Source organism: Rhamphochromis longiceps, linkage group LG10, assembly GCF_057381845.1.
Source record: "Rhamphochromis longiceps isolate RC_006_pf linkage group LG10, R_longiceps_female_GT1.1, whole genome shotgun sequence".
Lineage (NCBI taxonomy): Eukaryota > Metazoa > Chordata > Actinopteri > Cichliformes > Cichlidae > Rhamphochromis > Rhamphochromis longiceps.
The window spans coordinates 17184397-17198949 of record NC_140566.1 but is presented as its reverse complement, the minus strand read 5'-3'; the positions used below and the strand labels follow the sequence as shown (position 1 = coordinate 17198949).

The 14553-nt window shown below is 41.4% G+C and overlaps 1 protein-coding gene and 1 long non-coding RNA gene across 5 annotated transcripts in view; both read right to left on the bottom strand.

The window, feature by feature from the left end:
• Positions 1-2411, bottom strand: part of LOC146660640 (transcriptional coactivator YAP1-like) — a 12425-nt gene extending 10014 nt beyond the window's left edge. The window contains exons 1-2 of one of the 2 annotated variants that reach the window (XM_085420606.1): positions 1818-2411; positions 1247-1476 (exon numbers count right to left, since the gene is read on the bottom strand). In XM_085420606.1, the coding sequence (XP_085276732.1) occupies positions 1247-1447 (201 nt within the window). In that variant the 5' untranslated portion in view covers positions 1448-1476; positions 1818-2411. The remainder of the gene's footprint in view (positions 1-1246; positions 1477-1817) is intronic. The other variant, XM_085420607.1, reaches the window with a different exon arrangement.
• A 5446-nt stretch (positions 2412-7857) lies between these two features.
• Positions 7858-13626, bottom strand: LOC146660639 (uncharacterized). 3 transcript variants are annotated; one of them, XR_014913547.1, is made up of 3 exons: positions 12554-12678; positions 9697-12016; positions 7858-9278 (listed from the first exon to the last, which is right to left on the bottom strand). It is a non-coding gene; the product is annotated as an uncharacterized LOC146660639 (long non-coding RNA). The 3 variants fall into 3 exon arrangements; XR_014913546.1 differs by lacking the exon at positions 7858-9278 and having other exon boundaries at positions 10364-12232; positions 12554-13626; XR_014913545.1 differs by lacking the exon at positions 7858-9278 and having other exon boundaries at positions 10364-12016; positions 12554-13626.
• Positions 13627-14553: the final 927 nt, after the last annotated feature.

Sequence of the window (14553 nt, the reverse complement as noted above, 5' to 3'; positions counted from 1 at the left end):
CTGCCTGGCATCTCCATCAACATCTCAGCCTTGCCTCTCTAACTTTGTCTCTATTTCTCCACTCATTTCTAATCTTCTCCATCCTGGTCACTCCCAAAGAAAATCTTAGCATCTTCACTTCTGCCACCTCCAGCAAACTAACATGGTAGAGTTAAGGACATATCTGAAACACTTTAAATATACAAAAACAAGGCGAATCTTTAACAGATACAGTCATTTAAGGTTTTATGCATAAAGTGAAATCCTCGTCAACTTACAGTTATAGATTCAAAGTTGGTAAATTCCTACCTTTGATAATTTTGCAGTGTAACTTACAATCTAAAAAAAAAAAAAAAAAAAAGCAGCCACTTTTGCATAAACCTGAAAACGTCGAGCAGGTCAGACATAGGGAGCCGTGCATCATTTTGCAGCACAGCTGAACTGTTTACTGTGGCCAGAAGGACTACAAATATAAGACAGCTAACACAACAGGTTAAAACTCTGTGTAAGAGTAGGAATCATACAATCATCAGTCAACTCATATCATTTTCTTAGAGTCTCAACACAAAATACTGAACTCGGCAGGCATTCGGCAATGAGAAAAATGGGAAAACAATCCAATAACCTCAGTAAGACAGTCAGTCAGGACAGACACTGTTTTGAACCCTTCTTTTTTTAAAGAGCAATATTTTACACTTGTATTATGAAGCGGCAGTCTGCGATAGCTGGCTGACATTTCTAAGACGTCTCGTTTTGACACTTAGATAAACAGATGAAAGCATCAGGAAGATGGAAGCAGCAGGAAGTGTTTGGTGTTTTTGCACAATAAATTCTCTTAAAGTAAACAACTTCCCTTTAAACCCTAAGCTGCAACCATTTATCACCCATGTGGAAGCAGGGAGGAAAGCGACAAGATTCCCCAGGTCTTATAAAACGTACATGTTAAGCTGTTATTTACCCACAAAACCGCTCCATTTTACTTACTTTTTTATATTTCTAATATTTGTTTTGCATGTGTAAACAAGGAAAAACCTAAAGGATCAGAATGTAATGCATCAGCTCCATGTGTTTCTAAAGTATTCACCCCTCCTCCTGCCTGCTCATACAGAACATGTCGTGTCCCCACTCTGTCGGACTGCAGGTTTTTTGGATTGCTCTGCATCACTGTGGTCACTGCACAGCTGTGATTTGCCATGAGTGTAAGAGTGTAATGCAGAGTCGGCTCTGTAAGCCTGCATGGTGAGAGAACAGCGGCTGTTTTTAGTACTTGTCTGGAGTGGCCCCGGGGATCCGGCTGTCTGAAGAAGGAGTCCGGCAGCTTTCTCATCCTCATGGGGAGAGATGAAGGCTGTTTGGCCGCGTTGGGGTTCATCACCGCCGTGAAGAGGGCCTCCAGCTCCGTCTGCGAGTCCCCGCGGACGTGCACGATCTGCTGCCCGGCCGGAGGCGCGCCACGGTGCGCGTCCATGTCGCCAAAAGTTTACTGTCGAAACAAATCTGTCGAAAAAGTGAAATAACGTAAACAAACAAGGAGAGAAACCCCCCCCCCCCCCCCCCACCGGGCCCGCTGAGACTAGATCCGTCAAAGTGCTGGAGTTATGATCGGATTTGTTTACACTTTTTGCCCACCAAACCCCCCCCTCCCCAATCACCACCAACACCACCCCATTTGAACTTTTGCGTCGTTGTGGCTCTTTTCCAATCTCTAATGTCTCGGAAGTAAATCAGATGTGAACAGATTGCCAATCATTCTGTAAAGAAGTCGAAAGATCGCATTTTAAAGCACGGATCTCAGAGCAAACTCAGTCTTAGCGGTGGACAACATGCCTCCCACATACCTTTAAGCAGCCAGACCGTTTCCCCCCTCTCTCTGTATTCCTGCAGAGGAAAAAAATAAGTCGGAGAAATCTCAGCCGGGAAAACAGTCAGGAAGACACCCAGGTTTGACGCAAAGTCTCAGCCGAAAACCTCCCAAAGTAAAAGAATAAACGCATAAATGGAAGCTGGTAGGAGAAGAGTGGTTTCTGCGAGACCTCCAAACTTTTTTTTTTTTCACATCCAGCTTTCAGTCTAGATTCCCGTGATAGTGCGAAGGGGCGGGGTTGCAGGCTTTAAAGCTGCCGCAGTTGCAGGGGAAATACTTCACTCCTAGGACAGACGTGTGAACTATCAATAAGAAGGAACAAAAAACGACTTTGAGTTTTTTTAACACCTCCACTTGGATCATGTGAGTCACTTTCAGCCCTTACAATGGACGGAAATGAGCGTCATTCTACTTTCTGCCTAGATTTTTGATTCCAGTTTGTGCGGTTTTCCAGTGCAGCTGATGAAAGTAGCACAGCGCCAAATGCGGATAAGGAGGGAGGTGGGAAAGAGACAAGCGCAATAATATACTTTCAGGGGATAGGTGGGTGGGGGATCACTTCTTGAGTCCGGGCCTGGGTCTCGTCTGGTTTGGGGGTTGGGTGGGGAAATTGGGAAGTTGTACTGAGAAAACATCCGCCCCTGATGAGGCCAAGCCAGCCGGAGCCTGTTTGTCCCGTGCAGGCACGCAGGACACAGCGCCTGCCTCTAGTGGAAAACACGCGCTACAGTGAGCTCAGAGCTCAGCTGGCCAACAGATTGAATTCAAGAAAAATGTCTTTCTGGACTGCAGTGCGTCCACTAATTCAGTTCAGTATAACCCACCAAAGGCAGCAGCTCACACGGGGGGCGCCCGAGTCTTATATTAGCTAATAAACTTTGACTTGACGACTTATTGATCTGAATAAATGCTTGACTTTTTAATTTTAAAATAGTGAAAAAGTTAGTTTGAACTCATGCCTCATGAAAAATGTAGGCCAATTACCTGATTGAGCTTTAAAAAAAAAAAAAGTTAAAACAAATAAAGTATTTTTCCATTCTGATTGTTTCTGTAAGCACATTTTTATTTACTTCATAATGTTTTACAGTCAAGCACTGGAGATGTTTTCGGTTTTTTCTGCATCGATCACCTTTTAGAAACCAGTTTGTTTACCTTCAATCCAGTCTGATTAAAACACTGATGGAGTTATTAGGCTGTGTAAAGTTATATATTATCAAAATATATAGTTTGGCTTATATATATTGTGTGTCCCCCCCCCCCCCCCCCCCCGTTTAGTCATTACTTTAGAGAAGTGTATACAATTTGAGGCCCATTATTTTACCAGTGAAGTACAAAGATAGCAGCATGGTGTAACACATACGTTTACCACTGTGAGCACTAAAGTGCTGTGACGGCCTCCTGTCTGTATACATGGGCAAGTTGCATAAGCTGAAGGTGAAGAAAAGGTCAGCAGACACTTTTCAGACACTCTGCCCTCTCACAGACACTCACAGGCTCAAATATCTGCGAGTCCCACTTTGCTGGCTAAACTGAGTGACCTGCACTGCTTCCATGTGAAATAAAAGTGTAAGAAGTGTAAGTATTAGCCAGGCGAATTAAATGCACTTGATTCACTGATAACCAGTAAGTGCGGGCAACTCTAAAAAAAGCAGATGTTTTTGACAGTTTGCTGGTCTGGACCATTCAGGTATGTTTTAACACTACGCTGCTATCTTCCCAGGAGTGGACGCCCCAGCAAATTCACTCCAAGGTCAGACAGTGAAAGGCTCAGAGGAAGGGTAAAAAACCCCTAGAGCTACATCTCACACTCTACAGACCTCAGTTAGTAGGTTAAATGTTAAAGTTCATGAAGGTATGACTGAAAAAGGCTGAACAAGCATGACTTTTTCGAGGGTTTGCAAGGAAAAATCGTCTTCTGTTTAAAAGAGTATGGTAGCACAGCTTAGGTTTTACAAAGCTGGATCTGAACAAACAATAAGACGTCCTTTGTACAAATTAGCCTAAAATAGAGATATTTGCACATTAGCACAAACACTTCATATTAAAGGTCAAGCGCGGTGGTGGAAGGGTGATGCCGCAGCACCTGGACACCTCATTGAGTCAATCATGAGCTCTATAGATCACGTGAAGCCATCTTTTTGACAGCTAAATTAGGTCAGAAAACAGGACAATAATCCCAAGTACAGCAGCAAATGGCTGAAAAAGAAAATAATCAAAGTGCTGCTGCAAAGTCCAGACCTCATTTTCATTAAAATGCTGTGGTAGGACTTTAAGACAGCTGTGCATATACAAATATCTGCAAACCTCAATGAACAGAAGCAAATAATGGATGAAAATTCCCTCCAAGCAATGTGAGAGACTGTCACACCGAAAGCCTCAAGGTATTGCTGCTAAAGATTGTGTTCTTACTTTTTCACAGCACTGCACAGACTGTTTTTAAATGTTTTAAATGTCAGGCTTAGGACATCACTGTCACTCATATTGAATTTTCATAAAATCAAATTCATGAACTGTTCTAAGCAAGAATAAAGTTACAGGATTGTTTTCAGTCCAGTGTCTGATTATTTTTTTAATTCATACATTAAGATGTTTTCGATTGTTTTATGTGTCTGAGGTTTCAAAGCAGGATGCTTAAAACATTCAGATCAGTGGACCTTACCATAAATGCAATGTAATACACAGCACTACGCATTAGATGGCAGTGTCTCACCTTGACACCTGAAACGTGCAGCGCGTTGGGTTTCACGTCTCATTACTAGACGGAATGTACAAAAGGAGGAGCGAAGATTCGAGGATCGTTTCTCCAGTCTTTTGATTGCTGTCTCAGATCAAATCATCTCCACATGCGGTTTTTAATCCGCAGCGTTTCTCTGCCAAATCAGCGGGCATGACTACAGCGGTCACGCACAGGCAACTTATCAGGTGCCTATTCACGCCACAAACAAAGCGGGTAAAGAATTGCTCTCAGAGACACAAACTGGTTTGGAAAGACAGGACTTGGCTTTGGAGAGTATTCAAAAACGTTAAAAATGGTTAAGATTGAAACCAGAATAAAAAAAAAAAAGTGTGAAACGAAAGCAATATAAAACCTATGTGGTGACAGCTGTTGGTTTATTTTTGATTATTTAGGGAATATTCTGGGAAACACATTTTGTCGCTGGTTCACCTCCAGAATGTTAAACAGCTGCGTTTTATGGGAAGTCGTGCGCTGGAACAAAGGAGGTAAAACAGTTGGTTTTAGGTGGATTTTGTTACAGACACAGCCAGGGTAGCTATTTCCCTCTGGAGCTTGTTAAACACAATTATTATTCTCATACATCTCATGTCGGATAAATATCATGCTACAGCTGGTTGGCCTTTCAAAGGCAACAAGCCAGATAATCAGTCAGTCTGGCCACACAAACCAGTAAAGCCACAGAGTGCATGTTTACATTTTGGCTGTTATGATATGGGGCGCCGTTTGTAAAGTGAAACATGCTAAAATTAACGGCAACACTTTTCCACATTTAGCTCAAAACAAGTCATTTTTTACAACATTTAGTAAAATATTTGTAACTTTTCATATTTAAAACAGAATTTTAAATGTTAAATCTAAATGTTAAATATTCAATCTAAATGTTAAATCTAAATATATTTAAATCTAAATGTTAAATCTAAATATTATATTTAAATCTAAATCTAAATGTTAAATCTAAATGCTAAATGCTAAATGTTAAATGTTAAATCTAAATGTTTAGGCTGACATGCAAATTTATTGCACGGATCAGCGGAAATACCAAAATAAAAGCATTCCGAAAACCTCCGATGCAAAAGTGTGCCGGTAGTGGTCAGACACGTTCTCACTCCCAAAGCGTAATAATTTTCGCTAGGTGACAAATTGTCAACATTTTATGCTTTCGGGTACCCAACAAGTTCCTAAATTAGGCATCGGAAAAAGGAGAGCACGTGAGAACCATTTGGACTCAATCTACGCATGTTCTTTCATTTTCTAAAAATCGCTTTGGAAAACACTATTTTACGTCATTTAACTGCTAGTAAAGGTTAGGAATAAGGTTATAGTTAGGGATAAGGTTAGGTTTAGGGCTGCAACACATGGCTGGAATTAGGGCTGGGCGATATATCGAGTTTTTTAAAAAAAATATCGATATATTTTCATGCGAGATATAAGATGTGACAATATCGTTTATATCGATATAGTCTATGTTACGTTATAATTATACTTGTGGAGCCGCAGGTTTGCCTCTCTTTCGTCCACTTTTGTCTCTACGCTGCGTTACTCGGCCTCGCCTCTCCTTCACTGAACACAACTGCCCCTCCGCCATAGCTTCATCTGCAGGCAATGACAAGATGAAAGCGGAAAATCTCCGTTAGCGAGTTACCGCGGATCGCCCCGTGCGTGGGGCTGGACGGCGTCAACGTGTTAGCGAGCTAACCGCGCTAACCGGGCTGCACGGCCTAAAATCCTTTCATTTTCTCAAAACTCGACAGTGCGCCCTATGTATGGATTCTGGTTGTGCTTACTGACCGCGAACCGATTTTATGTGGTACACAGCTCTCAGCAATCTGTCAAAAAATGTTTTAATGACTTTGCTAAGCTACGGAGCTGCACCGCTTGATGGATTGTCGGATGATTACGGCTACCGAGGAGGAGCCTCGCGGAGTGATACGTACTGTGCTTCAACGTAATATTACCATACTGTGTGTGTATAAGGACCACAAATGGCACCTGTTCAGAGACGTGGTGCAGCTGTGAAATCTTGTAAATGACCTCATTAATATTTGGTAAAGTGTTTTGTAAACTTATGAGTGGCTATTATATTGTGAATGCTTTTATTTTGAAAGTCACAGAGCGACAAGGTGCCGTAAATCAAGTGGCGTAAACCATATGGCAGAAGCGCGAGTTTTAATGCACAGAGAGAAGGTGTGCTCTATGGTTAATGGACGGGAATGGGAAAAAGAACGGCTATTAAGGTGCAACACTGAGTCGAAAGCAGTTTCTTAGCACCTGGTTGATGAGGGAACAAGGTTTGTAACAAAGTTTGTCCTGTAGATATGTATTTTGTTGTTTTACGGAGCATATAGCTGCTGACCGCTACTAAGCATAAAGGCTAAGTTTTCACCCACTAGAGGGCGCTAACGTACCTCGTCATGTTTAGGCAGCGATGCAACGATTTCCCTGTTATATACAATAATTTACAAGTTTTAGTGTTATTTGTTATGTAAGGTAAGGAGAATTAATTTGTGATTAATGAATAAGTCAAAAGGTTAAAGGTAACACACTGTTTGATTTACTAATAGTCTTTTATTCTGTATGTTGTAGCTCTTACGGTGTGTTCACATACACGGCTGTTTAATAAAAGGATTGTGAACCATCAGTTTGAGAGACCATCTTTTCAACCGGGGATGCTACAAATCTGTCTCTTTGTTATTATGCTCAGCGTCTGTTAGTTTACATTTTGACTGCACAATTGTGAGCTTTTTGTTATGCACAAAAAGAACATAGTTTTCTTTTATTTATGGACCATGATTATTTAATAAATGCTGATAATTTATTTTTGAGTAATTTTTTCATGTACATCTACGCTGTATGTAAATAAAAGTGCCCGTGTGACATCTGGGACACAGTGTGACTAAGAACTCTCTTTTTGTTCTTAACTTATGGCTTTAAAAAAAAAAATATTGAGATATATATCTTATATCGCCATCCAGCTAAAAAATATCGAGATATGAATTTTGGGTCATATCGCCCAGCCCTAACTCAAAGACAAGTATCTTTGACAGTGTATATATAGATGTATTATATATAAGAGACAAATATTGTTCGTTTAATATGTTGGCATTACTAAATTTAGCTCAATGCTTACATATATGTATAAAAAGAAAATGTACAAGCTGTGATAACTGTCTGATAGAATGAAGAGTAGACTGATATATTAAGTAATCCTTTATTGGGTGAGAAAATCAGACCATGTCATAACTGCATTAAGTCATACAGAATAGATATCAGAGCCTTAAACAGGCTGACTTCTGCTAAATGGGTCAAACTGGGAAGAAAGTATACAAACACATAACATCCTTATGTAACACTATAGATCAACTTACCTCTGAATATATAAAGCATATAAACAATTACAGCAATATGATGCAACAAACACAGCAGTGCAACTAATCCAAAATACTCAAAGCTTCATAGAACTGAAACAAACATTTATTTTTAGGTCCATTCTGCTGCTGATACATACTTTAGGTTTCTGAATATTACACTTGTTGCTGCCTTTCATAGTGTGTAACTTGAAGGCCCTGAGTACTTTCTCCCACACTGAAAACATTGGAATGATAAAATGATTTGAACATTACCTAATAAGACTGATTCAGGACAGACAATTAGTTATTTTAAACTTTTCTAGCAGTCCTTCACAAACAGGGAACAGTCTGTCTATTCTCTCCATCTGTCAGCTGCTGCTGGCTCTTCCTCCTCTTCCTCACACACTGCTGAGTTTGTCCTGCTGGATCATCAGGGGTGCAAAGCCTCACAGATGATGTGCAGCAGTGGGTCCCTCAGTCTGTCCTCACTCTGGACACTTGCAGTTGTCACACATGGAAATCAAATGTGTGATAAGCTGCAAGTGTAACTTATAAATAGGGCTGGGCGATATGGCCTAAATTATTGCGATATAATTTGAAGCATGTGCGGTAACGATATATATCGCGATATATTCTTTTCTTCTGTATAACGTATTTTCCACACTATAAGGCACACTTAAAATCCTTTAATTTTCTCAATTGAAGCTGGAGGATAAACGCCAACTTTTTTTCCACTCGATAAATGTTAACGTGAGGTTAACATTTATCGAGTGGAAAAAAAGTTGGTTTGGATTCCTGTGGTCAGGGACAAATGCAATCGCATAGCAGGATGCTGTACACGGGCTAAACTTCAGTCAGGAGAACAACTGAGATTATTCATCCACAATACAAGGTTAGTTATTAATATACTGCAAAAATATGGGAATAGAACAGCTGCGAGAGAATTCAACATTAATGAATTAATGTTACGGAAGTAGAGGAAGCGCAATGTTTGGCTTTCCCCATATTTCAAAAGTGCTTCATCTCTGTGCTATGACTGTCACCCGGCAGATGATAATGGTTGTAGTCGCTGCGATGCTTTGTACCTCAGGCTCATCAGAGACAATCATATCTAGACAACTGTAATTTCAGTGACTGAATTATTGCCGGTCATTCGTACATTTACTTTATTATATAAAATGTAGAATATATATATACTGGAAGTGCTGGGTATACAAGTCTGGCCTAAGTCTTCGGTCAGAAAGACTGCAGCAGTCCAGGAGTTTAGTTCACCGTCTTTAATGAAGCTTCACAGAAGATATGCACTTATAATTGTGGCAGGTGCAGTATCGGTGACTATAAGCATGGTTGTCTGGAAACAGAAACAGGTAATACTATAATTAGCAGGGTCAAAGATAACTAAGCAACAATCAGAACACATCATTTACTCAGACACAGCAATATTTTACAATGTCCACAAGGGGTCGCCGTAAGACCAGAAGTTGGCTAAATAGCACATATCTTCCCAGTTGCTAGTACTAAGGCAAGCATGTGGCAAGCTAACAACAGCTAAACTAAACAATAAACAACAGAAAAATCCTTTAACCGCGGGATATAATCATTGGGGGAGATTCTGGCCACTGGTATTAACTTAGTGCTAGTTAATTAAATAATTAAATAAACCTACTAACGTGGTAGCAGTGTACTGAGGCATAACTTTAGCTTAAACATACACAAACAACTATAACTATTATCATACCAGTTAACCTGTCAAAGGTAATAACACTTACAGTCTCATTAACGCACACGGAATCACACAAACTGCGATGCAACTGTATGGAAGAAATATAGTATCATCAGAATTCAAGTATTTTTAGACATTGAATTTATTTCTTCCATACAACTGCCATGCTCTGCTGCTGCTTTTCGTCCCTCACTCTCCCTCTGCGTGATGCGCACATGATCACTGGTGCGCTCATTTGGGTGCGCTTGGTTCTTGCCTCTAGACATCCTGAGGCCGAGTCAGCAGGGAATTTGCACATAAAATATATAAATTAAATCTTTTTGAAACTTATAGAATCTAATCTTTTGGTTTCTTTTTTTTCATAGCATTTTATCAAACTGTTGTCTGCTACAGAGTTAAAAGTATTGTACTAGTAGTAATATAGCATCCACCATCTCCTGCTTGCATATTGCAACAGTCACTTGAAGGGGCTGAAAATTGTAAAGACCCTACAGAACAATCAGTAAATGTGAGTAAATCTGTGATTCTGCGAGTAACACACTGGGTTCAGTTTGGAGGTTGAACTCTCACTCACCAGGATTGACAGCTGTCTGTGCCACAGTTAAACTCATGCAGTGCTAATTTAAAAACTCTCAAATATTTTGGACAATTTATATTTTTCTATCACAAACAATACACGTCTTCATTGAAGTAAACACACAGAGCAATTAATATATATTTTTAAATATAATTTTCTTTATTTTAATTATCAAATTACAAATAAAAAAAACCCAACCCACCTCACGAGCCCTGGTCAACCCCTCACTTGAATTGATTTTCAGTTTAAAGCAATTAAATTCAATCCAAAAATTCAATCCCAACAATCAAGTGATTCCCTGTGAGCAACGGTGGACAGGGAAAACTCCCTTTTAACAGGAAGAAACCTGTGACAGAACCAGGCTCAGTGTGGGGCAGTCTTCTGTCATGACTGGTTGGGAGGTGAGGGCAAAATAAAACTGAACATAAATGAGAGCACAGTATAGTTATTATGTCATAATTAACCAGTCAAGGTGGACAGGCAAACTGCACCGAAAATACCGCCCGTTATGGCAAGACCTAGACCTATACCTAGACCTAGGTTATTTGCGAGGTTGGCAAGAGCACTCTGTGGTACTTTCTCACGTCTAACAATCGCATTCTGTTCCTTTAGTACACTCAAATCCCATTCAATGTTGCCGATCCTGGCATTAATCATTCTATTTTGCTCTATGAGCAACTCTAAACGCCGAGCTATTCTCTCCATTGACTCACTTTGGAACTGCTGCAGGGACAAGTGTCAAAAGAAAAAGAATGTTCCCTGAATTATTTAAATGTAAAGGTATTACCTTTGTCAAAGACTCCTGCTTTGCAAAAACAACTGGCTGTTACTGAAGACGCATCAAGGTAAACTGTGTTAAAGCACCTCTATTTATAGACTCATGTGGCAGAGATGATGACATCAACTGTCACGGGAGACTGTGACGTGCGGTCGACCGTCACGTCACAGTCTCCCGTTTGAGAAGATCAAAGGATCAAAGAATAGCTCCGTGTCATTCCGCGCATGCTCAGATCATGCGCATTGAAATGAACGGGATATTTATTTATTCATTTTAAATACCTTGCTATATAACAAAGGCGACTGCGCACTCAAAGGACGAGGAGAGTTCAAAATAGGGCTGTTCGATATAACGACACATATGGATGACGATATGAAAAAGTCTATCGCTTCATATTACGGCAATATTTTTTCATGGTTTTTATGGCTGTATCCCAATTCAGGGTCTGCAGCCTTAAAGTACGCAGCTTCAATGGTCCTCAAGGGCCGCGTACTCAAAGACCGCTAAGGCCGGAAGTGCGAGGCTTGTGAAATGGGACGGTCTAGCCTCCGTCGCGCTGCCCAGGTTGCCTAGCAACCATGATAGCTGGAAACGTGTGGTTGACAGAAATTAAGGAGAACATATTTTGCTCATTTGTTTGTTTCTACATGAGCTTTGTGTGATTTAATAAGTATCTGAGGCTGAGACCACAGGACTGTAAAACATGATTGTTGCATTCTTGCATATTTCTGAAAACATCTTAGTGGTGTGGCAGCCATGGGTTGAGCCAGCCCTGCAAACCCTGTGGATGGACGATGCAGTGGACAGTGGGAGGAAGCATCCTAAAGCTCTCTTTGCAGACCAGCCTGTGCGATTCTCCACTCGCCGACCAGAAAAGACAAACGGCGGGTCTCAGTTGCAGCACCTCATCCATTACAACCAATGTATGCAGAAGAACATCTCTGAATGTACAACACTTTGAATCTTCAAGCAGATGGGCGACAGCAGGAGAAGACCACACCAGAGCCACTCCTGTCAGCAAAAAACAGAAACTGAGGTTACTGAACTGGACATGTGTGTGCTTAATAAACTGGCAAATTACAGCAGGATTTTCCTATCCTCGGTCAGAAGGCACAGGTGACTTATATGATGAAAGAGAGGGTCCACAGCAATGAGAATTAGGGTTCCTTTAATCCAAACATCTCCAGAAGTGAATTCGTGTGAGTATATGTATATGTGTGTGTGGTTCTGTAAAATAACAGAAATTACAATTAGCAAACAATTAAAGTCAACCAAGCTGGTCTAAATAATACAGAAAGGGTTGAACAGAAATGACTAAACACCACCCCCTGGTGGACACAAATGTGCTGCTGCACAGGGATAGACTCCATCTTTACTTTGGGCAGCTCAGTTCACAAGGGTAGCGCCATTTTGGTCAAATCAGCGTGAATATACAGTGTCTCGTGGCTACACAAACCGCTGGAAAACTCTATAAAGGCATCACACAATGTACATAGGCAAGTGTATGATAAGTTACAACCATAGAACAAACAAATACAAGGCACTTACTTATCATTCACGCACACGCACGACACATGTTCAGCACAACAGCCCAGCTCCACCAGCGCTATCACGGTGAACCAGCGCAAACACAAACAAAGGATGGGAGGAATGTACCATCTTAGCAGTGGTTAGAGGGGGTCCGTGGAACAGTCTATATACACAAATCACAGGGGTTTTCTACAGTTACAATTTGCTCACCAGAATTGGACAGTAGAAGAATGGAAAACATTGACTGCTCTGATGAGTCTTGATTTCTGCTGTGACATCCCAACTATGTTTTATTGTCATAAGCACAGTAAAGAAACATATTCTCCTGTAATATAAAATTCTTCCTTTGCTGTCCACAATAGATGCCAAACAGAAATAAATTCACATGTAAAATAGATAATAATGGGCAGCATGGTGGTTAGCACTCAGGCCGGGGTCTTTCTGGAGTTTGCATGTTCTCCCCGTGTTTGTGCGGTTTCCCTCCGGGTACTCTGCTTCCTCCCAGCATCCAAAAGACATGCAGTTGGTGGGGATAGGTTAATTGATTAATCCAAATTGCCCATAGATGTGAATGTGAGTGTGAATGGTTGTCCCTGTCTGTTAGCCCTGTGACAGACTGGCGACCTGTCCAGGGTGTACCCTGCCTCTCGCCCTGACAGCTGGGATAAGCTCCAGCGCCCCCCGCAACCCTGAAAAGGACAAACGGAAGCGAATGGATGGATGGAATAGATAATAATTTAAAGACAATAAAAAATCTCATAACTATAAATCAGCATGTATGAAATGCAGTAGGTTATGAACTCCTGTCAAGTGTTTGAGTCTAATGGCAGCAGGGAAGAAAGAGTTCTTCAGTCTGGAGATCCTCCATTTCACACTTCTGTACCTCCGGTCTGAGGTTGAAAGTGTGAGCAGTACGTGTTGGGGGTGGATAGCCTCCAAGAGGATGGATGCGGGTATCCAGTGGACTCTCTGACAGTAGGCAGCCTTCACCACTCTCAGGTGTTTGCAGTAAAAAAAAATTGCAAAAAATAGCCTGAAAGCTTAGTTCCAGCTGACCTTGTATCAACCATTCAGGTTGGTGCTGGTGGTGATATTTTCTTTAGTACCAACAGAGCATGCTTAAACACCCCAGCTTACCATCCATCCATCCATCCATCTTGTTCCGCTTATCTGGGTCCTGGTCATGGGGGCAGCCTACGCAGAGAAGCCTAGCCCCTCCCTCTCCCCGGCCACTTCCTCCAGCTTGTCCAGGTGAACACCAAGGCTTACCACAGCTTACCAGAGAATTTTTAAATGATAGAATTGGCCAACTTATAATATTCAGGAGCTGGAATGGGCTCCAGCCCAATTGCGACCCTGATAAGGATGTGCAGAAGAGAATGGATGGATGGCTAATATTCAGGCTTTACCCAGGCCAGATCCGTACTTACTCTTTTATGTTAGGCTAACTCTCTCCCAGCTCTGTCACATTTACTGTGCTGGAATAGGAGAGTATCAATCCTCCCTGGTAACACAAACAGATTTTAATGTACCGTATGTTTGATTAATTGCTTGATTAATCACGCAGTCATGTCTAAATATACTCATTATCTCAGCTCTCATTTACTTGTACAGACTGTTTTACAAGAGCATGTAACGTGGGACAGATGTGGGGGCCCAGAGGCTGCAGCATGTGGCTTTTTCACATTCCTGTCACTGACCATGGCTGTAAACTCACACAGGTTAAGAACAGCAGCAAATCTTCAGTTTGGCAGTTGCAGGACAGTTTTCCAGGGAAATGACAGGCTGGAGTCTGAGTGGAACGCTTTCTTTACTGCTTCAGTGCCAAGTTAACTGAAGTAATTGTTCTGACTGTCAAGGAGGGTGAGACTATTTTCAAACAGAGTAACTGGGGGGAAATACGAGCAGCAAAGACACCCTGCCTTCACTCCTCCCTACCTTCAGCTGTAGCTCCCACGCAGAGACACAAGCAGAGGGAGAAGGTTCCTACATTAAAACAAGCTGCCCATTTCCCTTTT